A 26,586-nucleotide genomic window follows, 5' to 3' on the forward strand; every position below is an offset into this window, starting at 1 on the left:
CAGGAAGTAATTCCAGTTAACTAAATAAATCTGTCTATCTGCAGCCAGAAACAAAAGTCAGCACCAAACTGGGGTGCTAAGATGCTGCATGCATGGATATTTTTGAAATTTCACCTAGAACTCTCAAATTAACCAAAAGCATCTCATCACTGAGACTATGGGTAGCAGGGGTGATTGAAGCCGATGCAGAGGAAACAAACGGTCAGCAAATTAGCACAACCCCAATACTTCCATTTTATGTTCAGGGTACTATGATACCAGCTTCCGTGCTGCAGGGTGGTTTTGCGGGGGGGGGGGGGGTAGGACATTTGCCTCTGTTGCTGCAGTTCAGCAACATACAGCACACAGTATACATTTCATTTGCATTCTACCCAGGCTTCAGGGCTCAGTAGCCGCTTGATAAAATTACAAGATGCTCAGCAAGTTCTGGCTGTGCTGGCATCCCCTTGCAGTTACAGAATTGTGAAAGATTAGCAGCAGAATTTCATCCGTGAACCAGCAAACAGAACATATCGAAGAGTCCGACTCATAAAAACACTTTTTCTCAAGGCGCAACTCAACGCCTATTTAACATCAAGAATTTTGACCTGCCAAAATGCTGTTTCTTTTTTGAAGCCACAAATGCATTTCAATCGAACATTCTGAAGCCTAAAAGCTGAATGCAATGGAATGACCTCCTAAAACAGGAGAGACCAATATAATAATTTCCACCCTTTATCATGCCTCTTGCAAAGTGTCTTCGCAGGCCATTTTTAGACTGGAAACTAAGTCTAGTTGAAGGGAGGGGGGCAGTTTGATTGTTTGCAGGGGAGAATCTGCAAATGTGAGAACAAATCAACTCCCTTCCTGTGGATTCTCCCTTGCAAATGCAAACCTCAGCAAAAATTGAATTCTTGCTCTTAAAAATTCCCTCTCTCTGCTACAGTTTCAGCGTCTGGCATCAACTGTCACCAGTACGGTTAAAGAGGTTTAGCATTCCAGTGGATAGCCCCCTGTAGCCAAACTTGACTTATCTTCCCCCCGCCGCTGCCCTGCTACACTCTTCTGTAAAAGTTGGAACTTACAGTAGGCTCTTTCTGCCTTGTAATCCTATCATGAAGAGCAAGATTAGCTTGAAACATTCTGAGTGCCATTGCCAAAATACATCTGTCATCCACACCGTGTACATCAAAGAAAGGTCATAGTGTTATATAATATTTCAAAATTGAGAGTCCCATCAGTTCTGCTATCTGAGTACAGGGACCTGTCCGTTTTTTAAAAAAAGATTTTTATTTTTTTTTAATGGCTCTGAAGTGTTGATTTTACAGCACAGCAATAATTGCTGTGGTGTAGAACGGGGCTGCAGAAAAAATAGAACACACACACAGAGATGTAGAGCATGTTTCAGACTGGCTAATGGAGTTTAGTGTTGCCAGCACTCAGAACAACATACGTTTGAGTACTTGATATTCCCCTTACAGTCTCTGATGGATATTAATATCCCCTTTTAAGGATCAAGGAGGTAATTCATCTTTTGGTCCTCTGTGACCATTCAAATTTAGCCTTTGTTTGTCTTAATTTTCCCCAATGAAGCTTCTATTGGAATTACAGCTGTACGTTGGCTTCCAAACACCTCGGTACTCTGATTTTTTGGCTTCCAAACACCACAAACCCAGAAGTGTTTCGGTTTGCGAATGTTCTTTGGAACCTGAACGTCTGACGCTGCTTCCGTGGCTTCCGATTGGCTGCAGGAGCTTCCTGCTACCAATCAGAAGCCACACTTGGGTTTCTGATCATACCACTGTATGAGGTACCACTGTAGAGGGTTCTGTAATGCAATCCTGTTCATATTTGTTGTTGTTGTTGTTTAGTCATTTAGTCTGACTCTTCATGACCCCATGGACCAGAGCACGCCAGGCACTCCTGTCTTCCACTGCCTCCCGCAGTTTGGTCAAACTCATGCTGGTAGCTTCGAGAACACTGTCCAACCATCTCATCCTCTGTCGTCCCCTTCTCCTTGTGCCCTCCATCTTTCCCAACATCAGGGTCTTTTCCAGGGAGTCTTCTCTTCTCATGAGGTGGCCAAAGTCTTGGAGCCTCAGCTTCAGGATCTGTCCTTCCAGTGAGCACTCAGGGCTGATTTTTACTTAGAAATAAATCTCACTGTGTTCAACTTCAGTGGGCTTACTTCCAGATAAGAGTTCATAGGATTAACAGGTTAGTGTCTGTTTTTGAAGAAGGTTATATTCCAGACACCATTAAAATAAAACCAGTGGACCCTAAGAAAATGGGTGTACAATACGTACTTATGTATATCTATAGGATAACCTGTGGTCCTCCATATGTTCCTGGATAACAATCCCCATCATCGTTGACCATTGGCCATGCTGGCAGGGGCTGCTGGGTCCCAACATCTGAAATACCACAGGTTAGCCATCCCTGATTTATTAAAGTATGCATAACTTGCCAGCCCACTTTAGCCACAAATGTTCATATCTATTCGCTTGCTTCTGCTGCTCTCTTGCCTACTGTAAGGATAGTCGGCTAAATATCAGCAATTATTACACCAATTCTATCTCTGCCTTTTAAAGTTCTATGAAGATGTCCATAGGATGATATATTGGAAGTTGTATTTTCCTGTTGTTACAATGCAAATTCATTTCTTAGTTTCTATTATTACACTTATGTGGTTTTTCTGGCAATTGTACTTTCACAAATGTTCTGATTATTTTTAAACTGAGCTACAGTTTGGTGTCATGGAGTACTGTCTCCCAAACTCCATGGTTTTTAAATTTAATATAAGACTGTTATGGGAGACTTGAATCAGGATAGCAGTAACAAGTTTTTTTTTATTAAAAAAAGAGACTAAATTATAATCCAAGTGATACTTTAGCCTTGACTGCTTGCTGCTTTGTGAAAAATATCCAATAATGATTGGATCGTGTCCATAGGCAGAAACTATTTTTTATTTCAATGAATTCTGATTCAAATGCTTCAAGATACATCTACACACATCATTCTAATTAACATCTTAAACTTTGCATTCTGCGCAAATATCATTAAGAATTTCTCTGCCTGATTCCAAACTGAAAAACTGTCTGAGGAGCCTGTAGTTGGTTCCAGGCATCAGCTAAGTTTACACAAGTTTATAGAAACAGTTTAATGTGATTCAAAATAAGAGGTAGCTAACTTGCATAACCAAATGTGGTCCATGGTGCTGAACATTTCCTTCTTCCAAAACACTGGCGGGGGGGGGGGGATCAGTTTTGCATGAATAACTTGGCATGGGACACAATTCTATATTTTAAACATATAAGCAACATTTGTTTTATGAGGCAATGATAATAGCTCAGACCGGTACAGTCATTCTCAAATCACATTCATCCACGTGCCACTTTGGAAATGAAAGTACAGGTCAAAAATTTAGCAACAGCCAGGTAACACATGACAAGCAAGGTCAGTCTTCTATAGGAAAACATAAGCAGCTCAGAGAAACTAATTAGAATTCGGCTTTTTGGCAGACTACCATGTTGGGTTTCTTATATTAAAAAAAAACCTACTCTGTGTTCCTCTGTTTGGTCCTCTGTATGAGTTTCAGCTCCATCAACTCTAAACTGATTGGGACATGTCCAGCCCTACATACTAACGTCCAAAGCAAGGATGCTACGAAAGACTAATGGTAGCCCCGGAATGCAGCAGTGCCCTGGAAGCTCAATAATAAAAGCCTATATTTTAAGTGAACTTCCTGCATGAATAATGCCCCCTTCTCTTTCTTGAATTTAGAGTTTCATTAAGCACACTTATCTCTAGATAAATGGGATTACTTGTACACAGAAAGTAAAGCTTTCTCAGCCATAGCAGATAATGTTACGGAAAGCAAGGCAGCACTACCAAGTTAGAATATACTGGCTGGCTGCTAAAACAAAAACAAAAAAATTATGGGGATGAAGGAACAGGCAGAGCTGAGAGATAGGGGAGGATGGAATAGGAACTTTGTTGCAGCTTTTGGACACCAAGTAAATAAGCAAAAACGTATAAATCTGAGTCAAGTATTTGTTGGAGACGTAACGAAGTAGAAGGTACATTTTAACCACATGTTGGGGACATGTAGAGTGCTTAAAACACACCCATAATTACAACAAAAGCATCACGGCACCAGGCCTACAAATAATATTCTAAGTTTTTAATGAACTAATAGTCATGTGAAAATTATCATTTATCTACAGAACTAATCTGCTAAGGAGGTCTTCTACCAATGCATCAAGCTTCTGATGAACTATCATATGACCTAACCTTTCAACGATCAGTTTTTCCTAAGTGTTTGGTTTTTTCCTATCAGTATAGTCTTTTCCAGTCTGTTACTGAATTTACTATACAATTCTGTACTTTCATTAATGAAGAGGTTGGAGTGGTTTTGATTCGCTTGGGTTTGTGGGTTTGTTTTTTTCAATTAATGCAATTAGAGGAACTGGGTTACACATTACTTGTCATTTACCTAGTTAAGTATTTGTGCAGCTAGCAGGATACAGGTCTAAACCACTGAGCCTCTTGGGCTTGCCGATCAGAGGGTTGGCGGTTCGAATCCCCACGATGGGGTGAGCTCCCATTGCTATGTCCCAGCTCCTGCCAACCTAGCAGTTTGAAAGCATGCCAGTGCAGGTAGATAAATAGGTACTGCTCCGGTGGGAAGGTAAACAGTGTTTTCATGCACTCTCGTTTCTGTCACAGTGTTCCGTTGCACCAGAAGCGGTTTAGTCATGCTGGCCACATGACCCGGAAAAGCTTTCTGCAGACAAATGCTGGTTCCCTCAGCCTAAAGCAAAGATGGGCACCACACCCCGTGGTTGATTTTAACTGGACTCAACCATCCAGGAGTCCTTTACCTTTACCTTTGTGTAGCTAGAGAAGGTTATGTTTTAAGATTACATTGGCTTATAGTGTGGTTTAATATTATAGTGTAGTTTAATATTATGAAAGGAAGTATGGAGTCATGGGTCAGATAGGCTAATGAGAAAAAAATGGTTCTTCGGGGGACATTTGAAAATTATTATAAGATGACACCAAAATAAAGAAATTAGAGATGAAGAAATGATACAGTTAACAACTGGAGATTTTTTTAAATAGCAAAATAATTTAGAAGTTAGAAAGAGATGGGAGAAAACATGATTAAAAAAGGAGCAGTTGGAAATGAATAGGACTGATTAGCAACAAAATTCTTAGGAACAGAGATCTTTTATGCATAACTAAAAAGTTAAGGCACTGGTAAACAAGACCAATAATAGGTAGTAGGAAAGCAAGCAGTTGATACAGAAGGGAGATTTGTCTTCTTGAAGTTAAATAGCCCTATTGGGAAATTAACAATGGGAAACATTTATGCTCCAAATGATGGACAAATTAAGTCCTAGGAGAATTTATAAAGAAAAAGGAATGACATAGCAGAAGGAGAAAACCTAGCTGGGGATATGAATGGGATATTGAACCCTGCCAAGGATAAATGTAAGGATAAAAATAACTGCTCTAGAATATTACCTGAAATACTTCATAAATATATGGAGGTGTTAATGTTGAACAGTATTTGGAGGCACCGTGAACACTAATGGAGGATTATACCTTTTATTCTACATATTTTAACACATACACTAAAATAGAAGTGTTCTGGATAACACCTACTTTAATGTAAAAAGCAAATCAAGTTAAAATTGAAACAGTGACATATGCAGACCATAACCTGATTTCAGTGGAATTATTTAATGGGGAGAAAGGAGGTTGAGTTTTTCTTATTAAACCCGGAAGTAATAGTGAAATGCAAGCTGAATTAATGGATCCTTTCACTATCAATAACACTTCGCCACTTCAGAAAACAGCAGGAGCAGTATAGGACATGGGCAAAATTTATATTAAAGATAGAGAATGAAGTTAGAGTCTTAATTTGGGGAAACAACAGTGCTGTTAGCAAATTAAGTATATGCAGAAAACCCCAAAGCAGTCAGTTATTAGAAGCCTATAAAATTCAGACAATCAATTACATTTTGCTAAAGAACATTTGACTGGGGAAACAAAGAAGGAAAGTTGCTTTCTTATCAACTGAAATAACAATATATATAAAAGCAGATTCCACCATTAAAAAGAGGCATTAGTCAACACACTGAGTGGATTACTGATGTATTATTCCAAAACTTTATACCGTAAATAAACCTGATAAAAAGTAAATAATTTAATTTTCTTTTTTTTAATTTCAGCTAAAAACTAGGCTAAGAGAATCAACAGGCCCTGGATGCTTTTGATTCAGGGGAAAAATATTAGTGGCCATTAGACTGCCATAATAATAATAATAATAATAATAATAATAATAATAATAATAATACCCCACCCATCTGGTCAGGCCTCTGCAGCCACTTTGGGCGGCTTCCAACAGAATATTAAAAACACTATAAAACATAAAACATTAAAAACTTCCCTGTACAAGGCTGCCTTCAGATGTCTTCTAAAAGTTAAATAGTTGTTTATTTCCTTGACATCTGGTGGGAGGGTGTTCCGCAGGGCAGGCACCACCACCAAGAAGGCCCTCTGCCTGGTGCCATTAATGTATTAAAAAAAATTTGCAGATTCTCTAATAAAACCCTTTAGGAAAGTAATGGGTGAAATTTTCATAAATGATAGACAATCAGCATCATAGCAGGGAGGTTCATGAAAAGATGTAGCTGCACAAGAACTGTTCTAACTGCTGTCTTAAGGACAAGATGCTTAGACCAAAACAGTCTGTAGATTAGTTTGATTTATTTATTTTTCTTGTGGCATTATTGTTCTTTAAATGAGACTCGTTCTGCTTTTATGTGATTGTTTGGGGTGCTCCCAAACAATGTGCATCAGGTATGTGGGTGCCTGTTCTCAATTCTCCTCAGGGTAAGAGTCTGTTTTGAGGAAAGAGCTTAATCTCTCCAGATGAGACAGGGTGAAAGGTGTTTGCATTGCCTACTCTGGAGGTGCTCCTGTGCCTACAAATTTCATCCACTTCTTCCAAAACAGAAAAAAGAGGCATAGCCATTTTTAGATTCCCTGTAAGACACAGCCTCCACAGGGAACCAGCAGATCACACGCCACCTCACATACTTCCTGCCCCCCAATGACCCATTTGGTAGGTTCCATTGGCTACCACCACTTAAGATGATGGTGATGATAGGTTTCTACCTGCTATTGGGGCACTTCTCAACCACAGTAGGGGCTCCCATCAAGAGCAGAACTTGGTGGAGCCAGGCAGGGGTAAGATAAGGAACATGTCTTCCCCAGCCAAATGCCACCCAGCACGGCAGATAATGGAGATAGATTGCTCTGTAATTTACATTACTATTACACTGGGAGGGAAGCAGGTGATGCTGTGGGTTAAACCACAGAGCCTAGGGCTTGCTGATCAGGAGGTCGGCTGTTCGAATCCCCACGACGGGGTGAGCTCCCATTGCTCGGTCCCTGCTCCTGCCAACCTAGCAGTTTGAAAGCACGTCAAAGTGCAAGTAGATAAATAGGTACCGCTCGGGCAGGAAGGAAAACGGCGTTTCTGTGCGCTGCTCTGGTTTGCCAGAAGCGGCTTAGTCATGCTGGCCACATGACCCGGAAGCTGTACGCCGGCTCCCTCGGCCAATAAAGCGAGATGAGCGCCGCAACCCCAGAGTCGGCCACGACTGGACCTAATGGTCAGGGGTCCCTTTACCTTTACCTTTATTACACTGGGAAAAGCTATACTTCTGTTTTATATAGAGTGGTTCAGAAACCAGATCACAGATCAAAGCACGAAGCAACTCAGAGTTATTTCTTAAAACACACACACACACAAAGATACAAGGAAAATCTTGGGATCTATGCAGAGTGCCAGTGATCTCGCTCTCAGGATTGTGGGTGTCCATTGCTGTAACACATACGTGTGAGGTCACCAGGGGCGCCGACTTATATTGGGGGGGCCCATACCGGGGTCCTGCCCCGGGAAGTTTTCTAAGAGCCGCTCCCGGCCTGTTGCTGCTGCTGCCGCCAGCCTCGTGGCCCCCTCGCCAGCTGAGGGAGGGAGAGAGACCAAGAAGGAGAGAGATGCGTGGTGGGCAAGGCAAGTGCCTGCCGCGCCTCGCCTCCCACCGCCCCTCGTGACGGCCGCCCCCTCCCCTCCCTTCCCCGCTCGCGCGCTCGCCCTCCTCACCCCAGCTCTTGGCCGTTCGCCCCAGGAACTCGACGCTGTTGGCGGTTGTAGATGAACCTCCGCCACTCGGCCATAGACTGGCTGAAGGGCTTCTTCTCCTCCTTGGCCATAGCGAGAGAGAGAGAGAGAGAGAGAGAGAGAGAGAGAGAGAGAGAGGCTGGAAAGAGAGAGGGAGCTCGGCGGTTCGCGGGCGGCGGTTTTTCCCCTGCCAAAACAGCAGCGGCTCCTCAGAACCGCTAAGTAACTCTCCCTCAGGCGCCCGGCGGGAGAGCAGAAGAGAGGAAAAGGAAAGAGGGGCTGGGCCAGTCGCACGCACCGAGCAAAACTACTCGCGCCGCCTCTTTTACTACCGTAATAATTATTTGTTTTAACTCATTACTGAATGTATTTTAAAAGGTAACTATCGTCAAACAAGGAAAATAAAAAATACCAACATAATTTTGTGATTTTACAAAGCATAATATAACTAATAATTTTCTTAAATTATTGGGGGGGCAGAGCCCCCCCAAACGAATTTTTGAGGGGGCTCGGGCCCCCTCAGGCCCCATGGAGTCGGCGCCTATGGAGGTCACATGCACACGCCTGCACATAGTGCGCATGACATCACACACACTACATGCAGGCCTGTGTGTGTGACATCCACGTTTTGGTGGCCGGCAGGGATTACTCCTCTTCCTCTTCCTATCCACAGCAAAGGAGACACCCTTTTCCATGGGGAGGGGCTTTGGCTCGAAGGCAGACACTGCTTCCATGTCTGAGCCCCCACGGAAATGGGAGCCTTGCTTGCTGGCCGTGGAAGGTGGAGCTGAACTGCTCTCTCAGAGGCAGCACTGCTGCCGCCTGCTAGCTGTTTCTGTTGACTTTGTGGGTTCCCAGCCCCCAGAATTACATGGTTTGTGCAGGATGTCTGGAGTTGTCCCCCTATGGTGCCAGCACCTGTTTGGTTTTTTACTGAATCACATGGAAGTATCAGTAAAACAGGAGAATAAGGAGTAAATGTCATATAATAATGAAAACAAAAACACGTCAGCACTAAGAGAATCCTGAGGGAAAGCGAGGATTCATACTAATGGCCAAATTGAAATATTATTTACAGGTGCATGAACGAAAGCAACAAATTAACTTCCCATCAAACAGGAAAATCTTTTACTGAATAGTATAAAAGCATTGCATCCTCAGTGAAAAGGAGGCTTTGAAATACTCTCGAGTCCAAGCATAGGATGAACTGATTACAGGAAAATATTTCATAGGAAATTATTTGCCACTATTTAGCGCACAATTTTTGTTTTATTCTTTCCCTTAGTTCATATTTATACAATATAAATATTTACAAATATAATATAATTGTTATATATTTGATGTGTACGCATGTGTGTTGGGTGGGGAGTGTTGCAGGGAATTCATTTGAACTAATAGTCAAGTGTGGGGGATCACAAGCAGTTTGTCAAGAAACAGGAGATCTGTAACTGTCAGGAAACAAATGCTCATTTATCACTCCTCCCTTCTGAAAAAAAGAGATAACTCTCCATTTTAAGCTTTCTGACTCACACTTGTATTCCTTTGCCAATAGTGCCTACATGAGAGTTTCTTCTTCAAAAGATTAAATACACACGGGACACATTAGTATGTCCATAAAAGGTCAGGTTCTGTGTATGAATTTTGAAGGTTTGCACTATTTGCAGACAGCATCACAGAGAAACACAGAATTACTCAAGGAGGAAGCCTGACTATCTACATACAAAGTAAGGAGGAACACATTTTTAGGGACATCTCCACTCTCGTTTTGTTGCAAAGAATGGCACAGAAACAAAGTTATGGATGCATCTAGTCTTAGTGCTCTAGCAATGCCCCAAGTCACTGTTTCCCAATCGTCGGTCTGCAGCTATTTTTGGACTACAACTCCCATCATCCCTAACTAGCAAGTGGATCAGGGATGGTGGAAATTGTAGTCCGAAAACAGCTGTAGACCCAAGGTTGGGAAACACTATCCTAAGTATTATCTGTCATCACAAATTTGTCCCATTGGTTTCCATGACATATAAATTCAATTAACACTGGGGTGCACCTATTAAAAGATGCACTATGGATTCTAACCACAATGAAGGTGAACTGTATATAAAATATTAGCTGACTTCAAGCATATGGGTTTTTGAGAGGTGGGAGCCAAGAGATGGGACAACTGTCACTCATTATTTGCCGGAAACCTGGGCACCATAGCATTTCCACACCATTTAACATACCATATTTTTCACTCCATAGGGCACACCAGACCTTAGGGCGCACTTAGTTTTGGGTTTTTTTGGGGGGGGGGAATAAAGAAAAAAAAATTACCCCCCTCCCAGCCCCAAAGAGCAAAGAAGCCAAGACCGCGAGCGGGATCCATCCTGCTGGCTGTCTTGGCTTCCGCGCGCAACCACTCCAGCCGGGAAAGGCTGTGCGCGGCTTTGGCAGAAGCCAAGACAGCGAGCGGGATGGATCCCGCTCGCTGTCTTGGCTTCGTTTTTAGCTGCGGGGCTGGGAGTGGGGGAAGCCCAGAACAGGCAGCTATCCGCAAGCCTTCTGAGCCTGGCGGGAGTTCCCGCCGGGCTCCAAAGGCTTGTGGATAGCAGCCTGCAGCCTGAAGCCCGGGGAGTGCAGCACCAACTCCCACTGCGCACCCCGGGCTTCAGGCTTCAGGCTGGAGGCTTGCGGATAACTGCCTGAAGCCCAGGGTGCATAGAAGGAGTTGGCGCTGCACTCCCCGGGCTTCAGGCTGCTATCTGCAAGCCTTCGGAGCCCGGCGGGAACTCCCGCTGCGCTCCGAAGGCTTGTGGATAGCTGCCTGAAGCCTGGAGAGCAATAGGGGTTGGTGCGCACCGACCCCTCTCGCTCTCCAGGCTTCAGCAAAAGCCTGCATTCACTCCATAGGACGCACACACATTTCCCCTTCATTTTTGGAGGGGAAAAAGTGCATCCTATAGAGCGAAAAATAGGGTATAATAAATAGGCTGCTGCTAAATAAATGACCATTTTTCACTCCAGCAAATGCTACCTTTCCGTAGACCCTTACCCAATCACCATGCACAATGCAACTGAATGGAACAACAAAGGAATGAAGGATTGCTAAAAATTTTGGACACAGGGGTGCAGTGAAGGGGAGGCATGGGGAAGTCATGTATTGTTTGTTTGTTTGTTTAATTTTGTGTTTTTTGTTTTATGAAAATTAATAAAAATTATTTCAAAAAAAAAGGAACAACAAAGAAACACCAGTTTAAAATAATCTGATACAAAATAAACAGCTACAGGCATTGATGAGCACCAAAACAAAAACAAAAACCTTTAAGGATAACTTTTTATTTACACTTCAAATATTTTTTAAACCAGACCCTCCCAAGCTGTTGTTCTAGCATAGAAGATGGAAGATCTAGCAATATGCTGGTTTCTTTAAAGTAAGAGCTGCTGCCATACTATATAGATCTGTTGCTTCTTGCAGCAGCTGTCCATCTGGCTAGAACAACAAGAGATGTTTGGCAGTGTAATGGACTCCCATGGGAAGTTGTGGACTCTCCTTCATTGCAGAGGTTGGATGGCCATCTGTCTTGGGTGCTTTAGCTGAGATTCCTGGATTGCAGGGGGTTAGCCTAGATGACCTTTGGGGTCCCACCAACTCTACAATTCTATGATTCCATGAAAGTCTATGCCATAATAAATTTCTTTGCTAGCCTTCAAGGGTTGACGAGTCACTTTTGTTTCTACTAAAAAAGACTTAATCAACTGCTCTTTTGGAAGTAGCAGCACATGTTTTACAACACAGGGATTCTGACAAAGGGCAAAATAGATGAGACAAATAATTAATATTAGCTTTCGAAGAAAGAAAAACCAAACAGACTAATAGGCAATACTGAAATTAACATTTCATTGGCTGAGAACAAATTTTTGTATAGCTGCAAACATGCTACCAGGCTTCCATGGGGACATTTCTAAATCATTAGATTTATTTATTTATTTTGAAAAAGCTTTTTTTTCCAGTCCCTCCTTTACAGTCCTATACATGTCTACTCAAAAGCATATCCTGTCGAGTTCAATGCGGCATGTTCCCAGGTTAGTAGGTACAGGTTTGTAGCCCCAGTGAATAAAATACACCAGTAAAGGCTCTAACTGCAGCAACAAGGTTTTATGGAGTTATCCCGGGGGAAAGAGAAAACTGGTCCTAAAGCTCCTAATAGCTGAAAGCAAAGCTTGAAGTGTTGCTATTTTAACTGAATTTATAGCAAGTTTTAAGATAATTCAACAGCACTGAAGCACATTGCGATTGGGCTCTTTCCTGGGTATTGTATGTCAGGGAGCTTTAGTTTCATCTTGCACTGCACTCATTTGGGGTGGACTAGAGGCCCCCACAAGGTCCCTTTTCAACTTAAGGTTCTATAAGTTGCGGCTGGCTGTCATCACTCCAATTCAAAGCAATGATTCCTTGCTAAACATGAGAACTATATATTCACACCTCTTTTGATTTTCAAGATGTTAAGGAGCATCAAAGCATGAGGGTTACATGGAAGTCTCAGTTATAACGGGGAAAGTTAAGGCTGTGACACTAGTTAGCCTAACTATAAATCAGGTAAAGCCTTTTCATAAAAAGATGTCCTTAGTGAACGAGGCTACACAGTTTTATGGAACTCTTAATTACCGTATTTTTCGCTCCATAAGACGCACTTTTTTCCTCTTAAAAACTAAGGGGAAATGTCTGTGCGTCTTATGGAGCGAATGTGTGGTCCCTGGGGTGGGGGGGGGGTGAGAAACCTGGGCTTCCCCCGCTAGCCCCGACAAGCTCTGGCTACCCCAGAAGCCAGAACAGCTAGAGAGCGCGCTGCGCAGCGCTCCCTCTAGCTGTTCTAGCTTCTGCCTTAGCAGCGCAAAGCCTCCGCAGGGTAGCGGGGAGCCTTCATCCCGCTGCCCTGCGGAGGCTTCGCACGGCTATCCCTGGCTTTTGCGGGAGGTGGGGGAAGGGACAGAGTGCGGCTCTCTCACTTCCCCCACCTCCCGCAAAAGCCCCCAAGAGCCACACACACACTCCACACGGCTCATGAAAGGGAGTGCTGAGCAGAGCCTAGGATGCATACAGGTTCTGCTCAGCGCTCCCTTTAAATAATATTTCTTTTCTTGAATTCCCCCTCTAAAAACTAGGTGCGCCTTATGGAGCGAAAAATACAGTATTTTAATACGTGAACTTATAAAAAAATATGTGGGTTGCAGGTTGCATTCCATCGCCCTTCTCAAGACATAATCCAATAAATAAAAATGATTTATCCTGTGGTACCATTATTTTATTTATATGCAAATTTATTAAATCAAAAATTATAACAAGAAAACCTGCACAAACTACATTTTTATCAGTATCTGTAGCTACATCCATTCAGTTATCTATTCCTCCAAAGAAGGGGATTCAAAGCAACACTTATAGAAATCCTGAATAACATTAAGAAAAATCAAGCCTAGACTATTCTGATAGTTCTTTTCCTTGTCAGGTCTACTTCTTTTTCAAACTTCAAGTAATCTGTGCATGTTTTATCGTTACCTGACTATTCCTCACAACAACTGTGGAAGCAAGACCAGTTTTATTATTTTTTTCTATATCACACCCAGGGAACTGAGCATGAAAGAATCACTACTTGCCCAAAGTAAGATTTGGGGGCTTTGGGGATCACACCATAACTGTTTTGCTACAACAGCACTCTTAAGCAAGTTCACGCTTTATTTTTTTTATCTCCTTAACCATGGCAATGCCAAATCACACGTTTCCATCTGTGTGGTCTTTGCTTGATACATTTGTCAAACAGACAAGTTAAATAATGGGTCGATTTTTCTCACCTGGTACTTGACATTGCAAACTCATTGTACTGTAACTTTGCAAGGAGTAAGAATTGTAGACTGCCATGTATTAGAATAGCGGTGGGAGTAAAACGGCAGATACATCAATTGAAGGTGCTCCATCTGTCTTTGTCAAGAATCCAACATCTGCTCCAAGTTTAAAATGTTAAAATAGCAAATTACCCATCATCCCATGATTGGCTGATGGCTTTTCTCGTCAGGCAGCACCATGGTTCAGTTCCATTCCACCCTCAACAAATACAGGAAAGGAATGCACATCAATATTCATTTACAGGGCTATTGACAGTACTCTATCACCCCCAAACCTTCTTTGCAAGTTTTTCCTTGGGGAGCTGTCCAGATAGTCTCCATCTGTGACTTGCTCTTCATTACTCCAGCCTCCAAGGTCCAAATACAAGCTCCATATGTTCCTTCTGAGCCAATAGTTCCTTTGTGATTCATCATATCTGTCATACTAAGCTCTGCTTCAAGGCTTTGAAGGATCAATAAGAGCTTTTTCAACCGCCACATGTGTGATAGGCATTCTCAGAATTGACTTCATTCTTAGGAACCAAACATATGACCCATTTTTTGTGCAAACGTTTGATACATAAACTGTGCATAATTGGGTAGCTATCCTTGTGCTTATCTCAATAGTTGCTTGCTTTGTCATTTATCCTGACACACTAGGCTCTTTGCTCTGCTTTTGGCCAAACAGCAAAATTCCCTGAATGATATGGTGAAGAAGGAGCTTGTCCAAAGTACCACAATAGTCAATGTTGGCTAAAGAGGGAAAGACAGCAAAAATGGGATATCCTTCAGCACAGGACTGCATCCATTATGCCCATGGGAGATATGACACCCTAAATTCCCTGTTAAGTACATTATTAATGAAAGTACGTAATAAGTATTCTGCACAGGCTGTGTATTATTTTTCTATCCAAGCAATTGCCCACAACTACAGCTTCTTCCTTAATGAGGTGAAGTATGAACACTGCATATAATCACACACAATCCAGAATTAAAACCTTTGAAAAAATAGAAGAGATTTTAAAAATGTCTCACTGAATAAAAGACTGGTTACGAAAGAGACTCTCACAAATGACCAGGAATGTGTTCTCTGTACTCCAGTTTGTACACCATATAAAAGAGAAACATGGGGACAAGGCTTGGGCTTGCATCACTGCTAACGCAAACATAGCATTTTGTGTAAAGCAACAATGACATGCATACCTTTATGTACAAATAATGTCTGGGCACATGATCCATAGAAGAAGAAGAGGAGTTTGGATTTGATATCCCGCTTTATCACTACCCGAAGGAGTCTCAAAATGGCTAACATTCTCCTTTCCCTTCCTCCCCCACAACAAACACTCTGTGAGGTGAGTGGGGCTGAGAGACTTCAGAGAAGTGTGACTGGCCCAAGGTCACCCAGCAGCTGCATGTGGAGGAGCGGAGACGCGAAGTCCGCCGCTCTTAACCACTACACCACACTGGCTCTATACACAACTTTGTCTGGAAAGGGTTACTTCCGGGTTTCGCCACTCGCACATGCACAGAAGCACAAAATGACATCACGCGCATGCACAGAAGTGGCGAATTGCAACCCGCGCGTGCACAGGCATGCCGCTGCAGGTTGCTCTCTTTTCATGTTGTGAACGGGCCTCCGGAACGGATCCCGTTCGCAACCAGAGGTACCACTGTATGTTAAAAGACAAAGTTATCTACTGTTGTAGAAACTGCTACAACAAATAAGGATAGTAGCGGCACCTCACCTATGAAACCATTGAACATGCGTGTCTTACTCCTTGGAACTGAATTAGCTGCACCTGGCATCAAAGGTTACAGAAGGGTATTTTAACTATAATACAGGCATTCAAAATTCTGTAGTGGCGGAGGATGGTTCTTGAAGATGACAAGCATTTTGTGACTCAGTCCTGTTGATCCTGTCAACAATATTCCCAGTGATTAGCATTGAGCACAATCCTCAATGCGCGTTGAGCCACCAAAGAAGACTACATGGACACAAGGCATTCAGTGACCATTCACTCTACCTGGCTTTATTCAATCCTGAAGTTCCTGCTTACTCACTCTAAAAACACAAAAAAACCTCCTTAGTTTTCTATGCTTGTAATCTCAATTGTATGTACCTACATGCACTTGGAGTTTTTGGCTGGTCCTACTTACTCAAGCCAAAAACTGTGCTCATTCCACCTGCCAGCTGTATGACGTCAATAATCTCCACCCAACAGCAAAGGAATCTCTGGCAACATTTCTTGTGGAAAAGGGAGGAGCAGGCCATTCAGGCTTTAGCCCATGTTCATAGGAGAGGCTTAGAGACCCCTTCATCTCTTTTTCTTCTCTTCTTGTCATTAAAAAAAGGAGGCAATTGTTTCAGTCATTACAGGCAGCTAGGGCTCAGCGGCATGTGGAAAATCGAGGTGGAGAGCATGCTTGCAAACACCTTCCCCAGCTTTCCTCCCAACATTGAAGCTGCATGGATGACCTCCACCTGCCTCTGGTACTTCACAGTTGGGAGGAAGGCTTTCCACTCACTCTCACCAGAGTGGCAGTGCCACACTTGTTACGATGAGCGTTATTTGTAGAAGCCTGCACACAGATGAACTTTCCTGCTTTTTAACACAGCGCTAACTCAAAAAGTGTGGGACGTGGGTGGCGCTGTGGGTTAAACCACAGAGCCTAGGATTTGCCGATCAGAAGGTCGGTGGTTCAAATCCCTGCGACGGGGTGAGCTCCTGTTGCTCGGTCCCTGCTCCTGCCAACCTAGCAGTTCGAAAGCACGTCAAAGTGCAAGTAGATAAATAGGCAACACTCCGGCGGGAAGGTAAACGGCGTTTCCGTGTGCTGCTCTGGTTTGCCAGCAGCGGCTTAGTCATGCTGGCCGCATGACCCAGATGCTGTACGCTGGCTCCCTTGGCCTACAGAGCGAGATGAGCATGCAACCCCAGAGTCAGTCACGACTGGACCTAATGGTCAGGGGTCCCTTTACCTTTACCTTTAACTCAAAAAGTACCAGAATCTAGACAAAAAAATTAATACACCATCTCTCTCTCTCTCTCTCTCTCTCTCTCTCTCTCACACACACACACACACACAACACACACAAACTTCTCCAACAATAAAAGTCTCATATTTACATAGGTTGAAACAGAGGTATTCTTGACGATCAGGTAGCATGACCCAGCTGTGCACCAGCTGTTTCTTCTTCAGCACTTAAGACAGCTCGGAGCAAACCCTTTCCCTTCTGAAGAATGCAACCAAAGTTTTCAAACTCCATGCTGGACCAAGCGGTTGCTATTTTCCCAAAGGAAGGCTACCACCCGTTGTCAGAAGGAAAGTTAAGTATTTGTGCTTTTAATTGCACACTGCAAAAACTAAAAGCAGATTTTAAAAGTGAACAAATGTGACATTTTAGCCGCACTAATTAAAGCTTTTGGCCATACAAATGAGAACTGCCTCTACCTTACCCACCAGCCAACTATCGATTTGAGATTTTAAGGTTCAGAACCTGAAGCCTCCCTGGTGTTCTCCAACTCCAGGTTCCAGCAGCCCCAGTGAGCACGTCCAGTCACCAGGGATGAAAGGAGCTAGACTCTAGCACAACCGGACAGCCACAGATTCCAACCACCCTCTTTTAAGGCCTACCATGCTCACAAGCTTCCAACTGTCCTAGCAGCACAGTAATACATTTTTTAAAAAACCAAAATTCTAAACATATTTTGATGACGCAGTTAGCAACCAGGCAGAGTGGTCATGTTTTACTACCTTTTCACATCTTATTACTTAAGATGTGGCATTTTGCCCATGCAATCCGACACTATTCTCAAGAAGTGTAACCTTACATTAAGAAGTATATCAACGCGATCGGATTTAATTATGGTTTTTTTTTAAAAAAATAATAATCTGGAGATGACTTGAAAACAAATAAAGAGTAACCAGGAGAGGCGGGTTCTCACACTAGCTTCACTTTCAGTTTTAAGAAAACAAGAAAAGTTAATTAAATTAGATTTGTTTGTGCCCCATTGCATCTGCAGGATATTCTACGGCCCCCCAGGCCCCCCTCCAAGCTAAGCTATGATGCATTTCCCTGAAGCAACATCTGGGCAGCGGAGATTCCATGACTAAGCAGAGGGAACTACCTTGTAGAGAATACTAAAATGACATCAAGTACGTGTAAATTATACCCATGGGAAACACAATGACACAACCCAGCTCAACATTCTGCTTTCAAGAAATGAAAAACTCATTTGAAAACAAAACAGGAGAGGCTACAGGAGTACTTGATACCCTGGAAGAGAAAAAAAATCCTCCTCACAAGAGGATAACTAAGAATCACGGCCCATAATATTTACTGCAGCCTGCACAGTTTATAATAAATACCATGCAACCTTCACTTCCCTGGGATTATAAAACTAACTCCATCTTTTAGATGTCCAGTGCGTTTTATTAGGAAAAGTAAACCTTACATCCAAATAGCCCCTATTTAGGAATCACAATTCCCCTTTCAATCTAAAAACCAGATTGTGCAGAGCCTCCACAAACAGAACAAGAGAAAAATTATGGGGCTCTCCTGCTCAGGACAGAATGACTGCACCAGATATATTTATATATATATGGCTAACACTTGTATCTTGTCTTTCCTCTACGAAACTCAATGCGGCATACATGTCCCCCCCCACCTTCTGTTTTATCACACAACAACCCTGTGAGGAAGACATGGCTGAAAGTTAAGCTTTATCAAAAGCCTGGGTTAACAGGTACCATCTTAACCTAATGCCAGAAGCCCAATAGTGTAGGGACCAATTGTACCTCCAGGCAGCGTAAATTCCACAGCTGGGGCACCTCTACAGAGAAGACTCACATCACTGTATAGCAATCTGCACCTGCTGGCAGTACAACAACAAGAAGTTTGCCTTTGTTGATCTCAGGGGCTAGGTGAATTTGCTGTTATGTGACATGAGCGCGATCTCAGATTTCCATAACCCTTTGCTGTCTCTCAAGACAAACACAGTTGTCATGCTGATCACTACAATGTTACCTTGGTTTAAGAACAACTTAGTTTATGAACAACTTGGATTAAGAAGGCTACAAACCTGGAAGTAGGTGTTTTGGTTTGTGAACTTTGCCTTGGAAGCAGAACATGTTCCGCTTCCTGTTGAGTGTGTTCCATTTGTAAATTGAGTCCCCCGTTGCTATGGGAAAGCACGCCTTGGTTTAAGAACACTTTGGTTTAAGAACAGACTTCCAGAACGGATTAAGTTCATAAACCAAGGTACCGCTGTACAGTGGTACCTCAGGTTAAGAACTTAATTCATTCTGGAGATCCGTTCTTAACATGAAACTGTTCTTAACCTGAGGTACCACTTTAGCTAATGGGGCCTCATGCCGCCACCACACGATTTCTGTTCTCATCCTGAAGCAAAGTTCTTTTTTTAAAAAATAATTTTTATTAAATTTCCATTTAACAAACCAATCATATCATATTAATTATTCCAAATTATGCCAATACATATCACAAAGTCCAAATATTTAACTGAATTTTAATTTTTTGTTGGGGGTACCCATGCTTCGAGTTCAGTAGGGGTCCAATCATCTCATATTTCTGCTGCTTTGATATTCACAAGTCCCATCTTCCCATCTCCTTGTTGTTATCATTTTTCTTCTTAATAACCTCCAAGTTGTTTCCACAAGCGAGTTGAAAATATCCTGAAGCAAAGTTCTTAACCCGAGGTACTATTTCTGGGTTAGCGGAATCTGTACCCTGAAGCGTCTGTAACCCGAGGTTCCACTGTACTTCATCTTTACTAGGCTGTATGCATTGTAATTGGGGAGTGGCAGAAACAATTACAAATTTCACTCAAATGCAGCTAATCCAATATTAAATACTAGGGACTGCCACTCCGCTCACCTTTGCTGACACCGCCTTCCCCCACCTCAGGCCAACACCTCCTCCCTTTGCACCTCTTCCTTTATACCTCACCCTTGCAGCTTGCCCAAACCACTTCCACACCTTGCCCCAACCCCTTTTAAAGGAGAGAGAGAGCTGCTTCACAGTGCAATTTGGCAAAAGCATGCTCTGAAGTGCCCCCTACTACTATTAAACAGTTTGCATGGGCAGCCTGCCCGTCCACATAGATGTTCCACTTACCTGCCTGCCACAGTGCCATCATTTGGAAGCCACACAGACTACTGAGTGACAACAGCCTTGCATAGATAGATAGATAGATAGATAGATAGATAGATAGATAGATGTATATAGATGTTTTCAACAATAGTACCAGTACCTACTTGCGGAACAGTGATTTTTCTGTTTGCCTTTTCCTCTACTTGGCTGATCATTAAAAAAAGAGAGAGTGTTCTCAGGAGACCCTGCTGCTGTGTATAATGATTTGGTACCCCCTAAGATACATGAGGGGGAATGCAGGGCATGCTGTGGTTAAACCACTGAGCCTTGGGCTTGCAGATCGGGAGGTCAGCGGTTCGAATCCCCGTGACGGGGTGAGTTCCCATTGCTCGGTCCCAGCTCCTGCCAACCTAGCAGTTCGAAAGCACGTCAGAGTGCAACTAGATAAATAGGTACTACTCCGGCAGGAAGATAAACTGTGTTTCTGTGCGCTGCTCTGATTTCACCAGAAGCGGCTTAGTCATGCTGGCCACATGGCTCGGAAAAATTGTCTGCGGACAAACGCCAGCTCCCTCGGCCAATAAAGCCAGATGAGCATCTCAACCCCTGAGTTGTTCGCGACTGGACTTAATTGTCAGGGGTCCTTTACCTTTAAGATACATGACAACAATATGGGATGCCAATACAGAGAAGGCCCTGCTTTGTAACTGTTGAACTTGCTCTCCAGTACTTTATAGCTGGACAGAACAACCCAATGTGGGGTAGGTATGGGACATTCCATGGCAGAAGCATCATGACCCCAGAGGAACTAGGGCAGGCATCCCCAAACTCGGCCCTCCAGATGTTTTAGGACTACAACTCCCATCATCCCTAGCTAACAGCAGTGGTCAGGGATGATGGGAATTGTAGTCCCAAAACATCTGGAGGGCTGAGTTTGGGGTTGCCTGAACTAGAGACAACAGGAATAGAGCACTTTATCCATGTTAAGCGGGGGTTTGGTCCCCACACCTATATTATATTTTTTTGAAAAAATAATAATAATACGTTTATTTCAATTGACTCCTGCTGTGCTTGTGCTAGAAAGGTAGAAGGGGAAAGGGACAGCTCTTTGCCTTCTTTTGACCATCCCGTGCCACTCCATCCCTTTCTTTAATATTTTTTCCTCTCACTGGTTCCCCATGAAAGAAAAACCGCTATGCCAGCTCTAGGCCTTTTCCACTATTCCAGGGTTGTGTCCAAGGAAGAGGGGGCTTTGGATTCAACAAATGCAAAGGTATGGGACATTCCATGGCAGAAGCATCATGACCCCAGAGGAACTAGGGCAGGCATCCCCAAACTCAGCCCTCCAGATGTTTTAGGACTGCAATGTGCTCCCTTTTCTCCCTCTCTCTCTCTCTCTGCTCTTGGAGCACTGAGAGTGATATACCTTTCCACAGGTGGTACAGGAAGGCAGATGAGGGTGAACCTCCTTCTCCACCAGCAAAGAAGGAGATCCGCTGTATCCCATGCCCCTTTAGGTGTCCCCCAGAGGGACAGGACATCCATATATCAAAGTTTAGAAATGTATATATTTTTACCTAGTCTTCCTTGGTAAATTACTGCACAGGGAAGGTTTTCTGGTGGCAGAACTGGGGTGGTTCATTTAAGGCATCAACAGCATAGCTTTACTGTGCATTATTTTACTGTTCATTATTCAAAGTCAGTGTTTCATAGTTTTTACAAATGTTTGTGCCTTTTCGCTAGTTTTTGTCCAGTTTTGTTGACAACTGTATTAGTTGTTAAGAGAAAACAAGAAAACACTGAAGCAGATACAATGCAGGCTTGGCAGACATTTATCATCAGTTGGATAAACTGACTCTAAATTGACTTTAGACCTAGAGTCAATGCAGTACAAGGGGGCTCATATCTTGGGTCCAAAATTAAGACAGAATTCCTTGTAAAAGAGCTTGGAAACCTACTTCCATGTAATATGGAGCAATTCAGACTCAAAGCTAGAAAATCAATCATGTCACTAGCCATGCAACACTGCATTCTTAACAACTCTACTAACCTCCCCTCCAACATTCAATTTCCATTTATTAACCTGTGCACCAAAATGCAATCATGGCTTGCTGATAAATGCAATTGTTCAGTATACTGAATTTTTAGGTTTTAGCGTCTATTATTGCAGCCAAACTGGCAAACTATCCAAGAAAGGTTTGAGAACTGTGTGTGCTTTCAGCTTTACACAAGTGGCAAAAATATTTTTAAGAATTAAAAAGGGGCAGAAAGGGAAAAGGGGTTGTGGAGAAAATGATTTTGACAATCCCACCCACCATTGAAACCAATGGGTTTTGACTTTACTCAATTTTGGCTATACACATGATCCCCAGAACATAGCCCCCACATAAGTTGCAGGCCTACTGTATTTAAGATGGCAGAGTCAGCAATCTATTGGTGTACTTCTAGGAAGAGAATGTGACCTATATTTAAAACAAAGGACAAAAATAGAATCTGGCAGAATTCACACTAGGGGTTTTATTTTGGAACTCTGGGGACTGGGATACGCCAAATTTATGATTCTTGTGGTACAGGCAGAGAAAGCAGCCCATCTCCATTTACACAGTGGCATTTGCAAAGACTGTATTTGAAATTCAGAGGATGCTGGCATAATCCAGCCTGGCGCAACCCACCAAGATATAGGTACTTTTGGCATATTGAATAATAAAACATTTTCAATGACACTGGGAAAAGTGAAGTGGCAATGAAATGTGTTTATATTTTTAAAATGTTTATTTTTGAAATTTTCAGGTTTCATTGTTTCCAAAGAAAACCAGCTAATCTGGCAACACCTCCTGTTTTTGACATCAGTTTCAAGTTCTGCTGTTAGCTGCTAGACACAAGAGTTCTGTTTCTTCCCTTCCACTTTCCAGCCACTTCAGCCCTTGCTGGGTCTAAAGAGAAGGTAATTTACCTGCTTTGCTAAATTCGCTCAAGTGAGATGGACACACAGCTCTATCCTCAACACTCATTTGCGGCAAAAAAAAGTAGCAAGTTTCCCTGAAATGCTACACCAGATTCTGCAGTTTTTGAAACTTCTAACTGAAGAGGATAACCATATCCTGAATTCAGGCATTAAACACATACAGACAGAAAGCCAGTTTTCAAAATTAAAAACCAACAACTTTGCTATCACTTATTTGCACTCAGAAACCAAGATGCAGGAACTGGACAGAGTCTCTAAAACTCCTCTGTAAACACCAGAGAAGAAGACACTGTACACAGCAGAAATTAACCCCTTATTAGAATCTCTGCAAGAAACCAAAGGGGTGGTCCGCAAGTCCAAAGAAGAGGACACTTCCTTGAAGTTCACATGTCATGTTCTGATAGTTCAAAGCTCCCTGGAAATGCCATGTCCTGGAACAAAAAGGTCAGCTATTTTAAAACAACTTTAAGAACCATCTCCTAAAAGCAAATGACACCTGTCAGTCTCAGCTTGGAGTCATCCTGAGAAGCAAAAGCACAGTTTTTGAAGCCACCAGAGATGCAGCAAATCTTGTCCTGTCCCAAGCTTCAGGTTCCCAAGACACTCTCTATCATAGGAGCCAACTCCTAGGGGCCAATGGACCTTCACCCCCCAAAAAATATATATTTGAGGAGCTCACCCTCCCAAAGAAGTTGATGGGTATTTCCATTGAAATTGTGTGTGTGCACTGCATTATGTGATCGATTATGCAATGTGGAGCTTGCATGGCCCTCCAACATTTTATTCAAGCTGGCACCCCTGCCTATTATTACAACTCCTGATACCATGGGCATAGCTGGGGAGGCAGCTGCCCCCCAAATCAAGTAAATAAATAAAAATACTTAACTAACTGACCAATTGCGTAGCAGGTAACTCGGTTTTGTGTCGTCGTCCCCCTATAAAACCTTCCCCCCATGGCTACACTCATGCCTGACAGTGCATTGCAGTATGGGGCCAAAGAGATCCCTCACTTTAAGAGGGACCCCAGGGCCGGATTTCGGTTTGATGAGGCCCTAAGCTATGGAAGGTAATGGGGCCCTTTATATGTCCAGCTGTCCTTTGTCCACAACAATTTGTCACTGTTTTTGTGTTGAATATATGCTATTATGGAATTTATGGACCTCATAGGTATCTAAAGCCATATGCACATAACAAATAGGAGCCGACACAACAAAAAACACTGTTGCTGTATGTACGTTTTATTTTATTTGTTTTTTATCTTAGATGTTGGAAATATACACCCAGGTTTTTTTCCTTTAAATTTTTTTGGAGCCCCCAAGAGAGAGGGGTCCTAAGCTATAGCTTGTTTAGCTTATAGGTAAATCAAGCACAGGAATGCAGGTAGTGCTAGGGACATGGGTGGTGCTGTGGGTTAAACCACAGAGCCTAGGACTTGCCGATCAGAAGGTCTGCGGTTCGAATCCCCGTGACAGGGTGAGCTCCCATTGTTCGGTCCCTGCTCCTGCCAACCTAGCAGTTCAAAAGCACGTCAAAGTGCAAGTAGATAAATAGGTACCGCTCCGGCGGGAAGGTAAACGGCATTTCCATGCGCTGCTCTGGTTCACCTGAAGCGGCTTAGTCATGCTGGCCACATGCTCCATTGGCCAATAAAGCGAGATGAGCGCCGCAACCCCAGAGTTGGTCACGACTGGACCTAATGGTCAGGTGTCCCTTTACCTTTACCTAAGCTAAGGTAATAGGGCCCTTTCTATGTCCAGCTGTCCTTTGTCCACAACAATTTGTCGCTGTTTTTTTGTGTTGAATATATGCTATATGGTAATTTATGGACCTAATAGGTATCTAAAGCCATTTGCACATAACAAATAGGAGCCTTCACAACACAAAACACTGTTGCTGTATGTAGGTTTTATTCTATTTGTTTTTTATCTTATATATTGGAAAGGTACATCCAGGTTTATTTCCCTTTAAAAAATTTTGGGGCCCCAAGAGAGTGGGGTCCTAAGCTATACGTAAATCAGGCACTGATCCAGGGGCGCCGACTTATAAAAAATATGGGGGGGCGGGGGCCCATACCGACTTATAAAAAATATTGGGGGGGCCCAAGACCTCCAAACCGCTGCTGCTGGGGGAACGAAAGGGGCGAGCCCCGCCCCGGGCTGCCCCGACCTTAAGTGAACCTGTGAGGGCCCGCCCTTTGCGGCAGCCGATTGGCTGCCGCCGTGGGCGGTGAATATTAATGAGCTACCCCACCCCCTCTCTAGATCGGGAGTGGCTTTGTTTTAACTCATTACTGAATGTATTTTAAAAGGTAACTATCTTCAAACAAGGAAAATAAAAAATACCAACATAATTTTGTGATTTTACAAAGCATAATATAACTAATAATTTTCTTAAATTATTGGGGGGGCAATTTCTGTCAAAATTCTTTTGACAGAATTTTTGAGGGGGCTCGGGCCCCCTCAGGCCCCATGGAGTCGGCGCCTATGCACTGATCAGTAGCAAGCAAGCAAGCAAGGGCAGTTAAAGGCAAGCAACGCATCCTGGCCCCTCTTACTCACACAGAGACGTCTTACCTGAAGAGGAAAGCTCGCCCGTGCGCGCAGGAGCCTCTGCTGGCCTCAGGCAACCCCTGCTCCGCGCCCGCGCGCATTCACACGTGCGTGTCCACCTGTCGTTCGCCCGACAGGGGGCTCCCCGCGCTAACAACCGAGCCGAGAGGAGAAACTGAGGGGGAAAGGGAGAGGAAGAGGAGGAGAGGGAAACGGGACGCGGCTTCTCTTACCTGGGGAGCCGAGCCCAGGAGCCACAAGCTGACGGAGAAGAACACGGGCGCGCCGACTAAACTCCAGGCGCGCTGCTGCTGCTGCTGCTGCCCCGCCGGCGCTGCCATGGCCCTCGTCCTCCTCAGCGGCGAGGGCGGGAAAAAGAAAGGGCGCGAGGAGGAGGAGGAGGAGGAGGCGCGCAAGCTCCGCGCCCGGCTCGGTCGACCCCTCTCGCCCGCTCCACCTCCCGCTTCATCCCTCCTGAAGAGGCTCGCCCCGTCGGCGGCTCCTCGCTTCGCAGCCAGGCGTCCCCGGGGAGCTCCGCGACTGGGCGCTTGCTTGCTTGAGCGGGACATGGGCGAAGGGGGCGAGCGAAACGGGGCAGGAGCGGGTGGCGGGGCCGCCGCGGCGGCGGCGGCGGCGGCTGCTCCTCCCTCCTCCCTTCCTCGGTGGACGGCTGAGGGGAGCCGCGGGAGCGCGGCGGGGCTGCTTTCGACGCCGGCTTCTCCGCCTCAGGGTTTCAGGCGCCGGGCTCCCTCGAGGCACTTGGCTCCTCAATTTGTGAGGAGTTTTCGCCGAGCGGGCGGGCGTCGGTGTGGGGAGAAGGGCCTCGCCCTACCTTCCCCGCCTTAAAGAGACACCGCTGCTTTCCCCCTGAGGGGATTTCCTCGGCGCGCCGGACCCGCCGGGGGCGTCCGCACAAGCGCGC

At 44.0% G+C, this 26,586-nt stretch overlaps 1 protein-coding gene across 1 annotated transcript in view; it reads right to left on the reverse strand.

Moving 5' to 3' along the window:
* The window catches only part of LOC309332757 (uncharacterized protein), a gene marked incomplete at its 5' end in the record, with an annotated part of 103,476 nt that extends 77,243 nt beyond the window's left edge, over positions 1–26,233 (reverse strand). The window contains one exon of the mRNA XM_081845932.1: positions 25,898–26,233. Coding sequence (XP_081702058.1) covers positions 25,898–26,233 — 336 coding nt within the window. The remainder of the gene's footprint in view (positions 1–25,897) is intronic.
* Positions 26,234–26,586: the final 353 nt, after the last annotated feature.

This window comes from Podarcis erhardii (assembly GCF_964252035.2).
Source record: "Podarcis erhardii genome assembly, chromosome: 17".
Classification (NCBI taxonomy): Eukaryota; Metazoa; Chordata; class Lepidosauria; order Squamata; family Lacertidae; genus Podarcis; species Podarcis erhardii.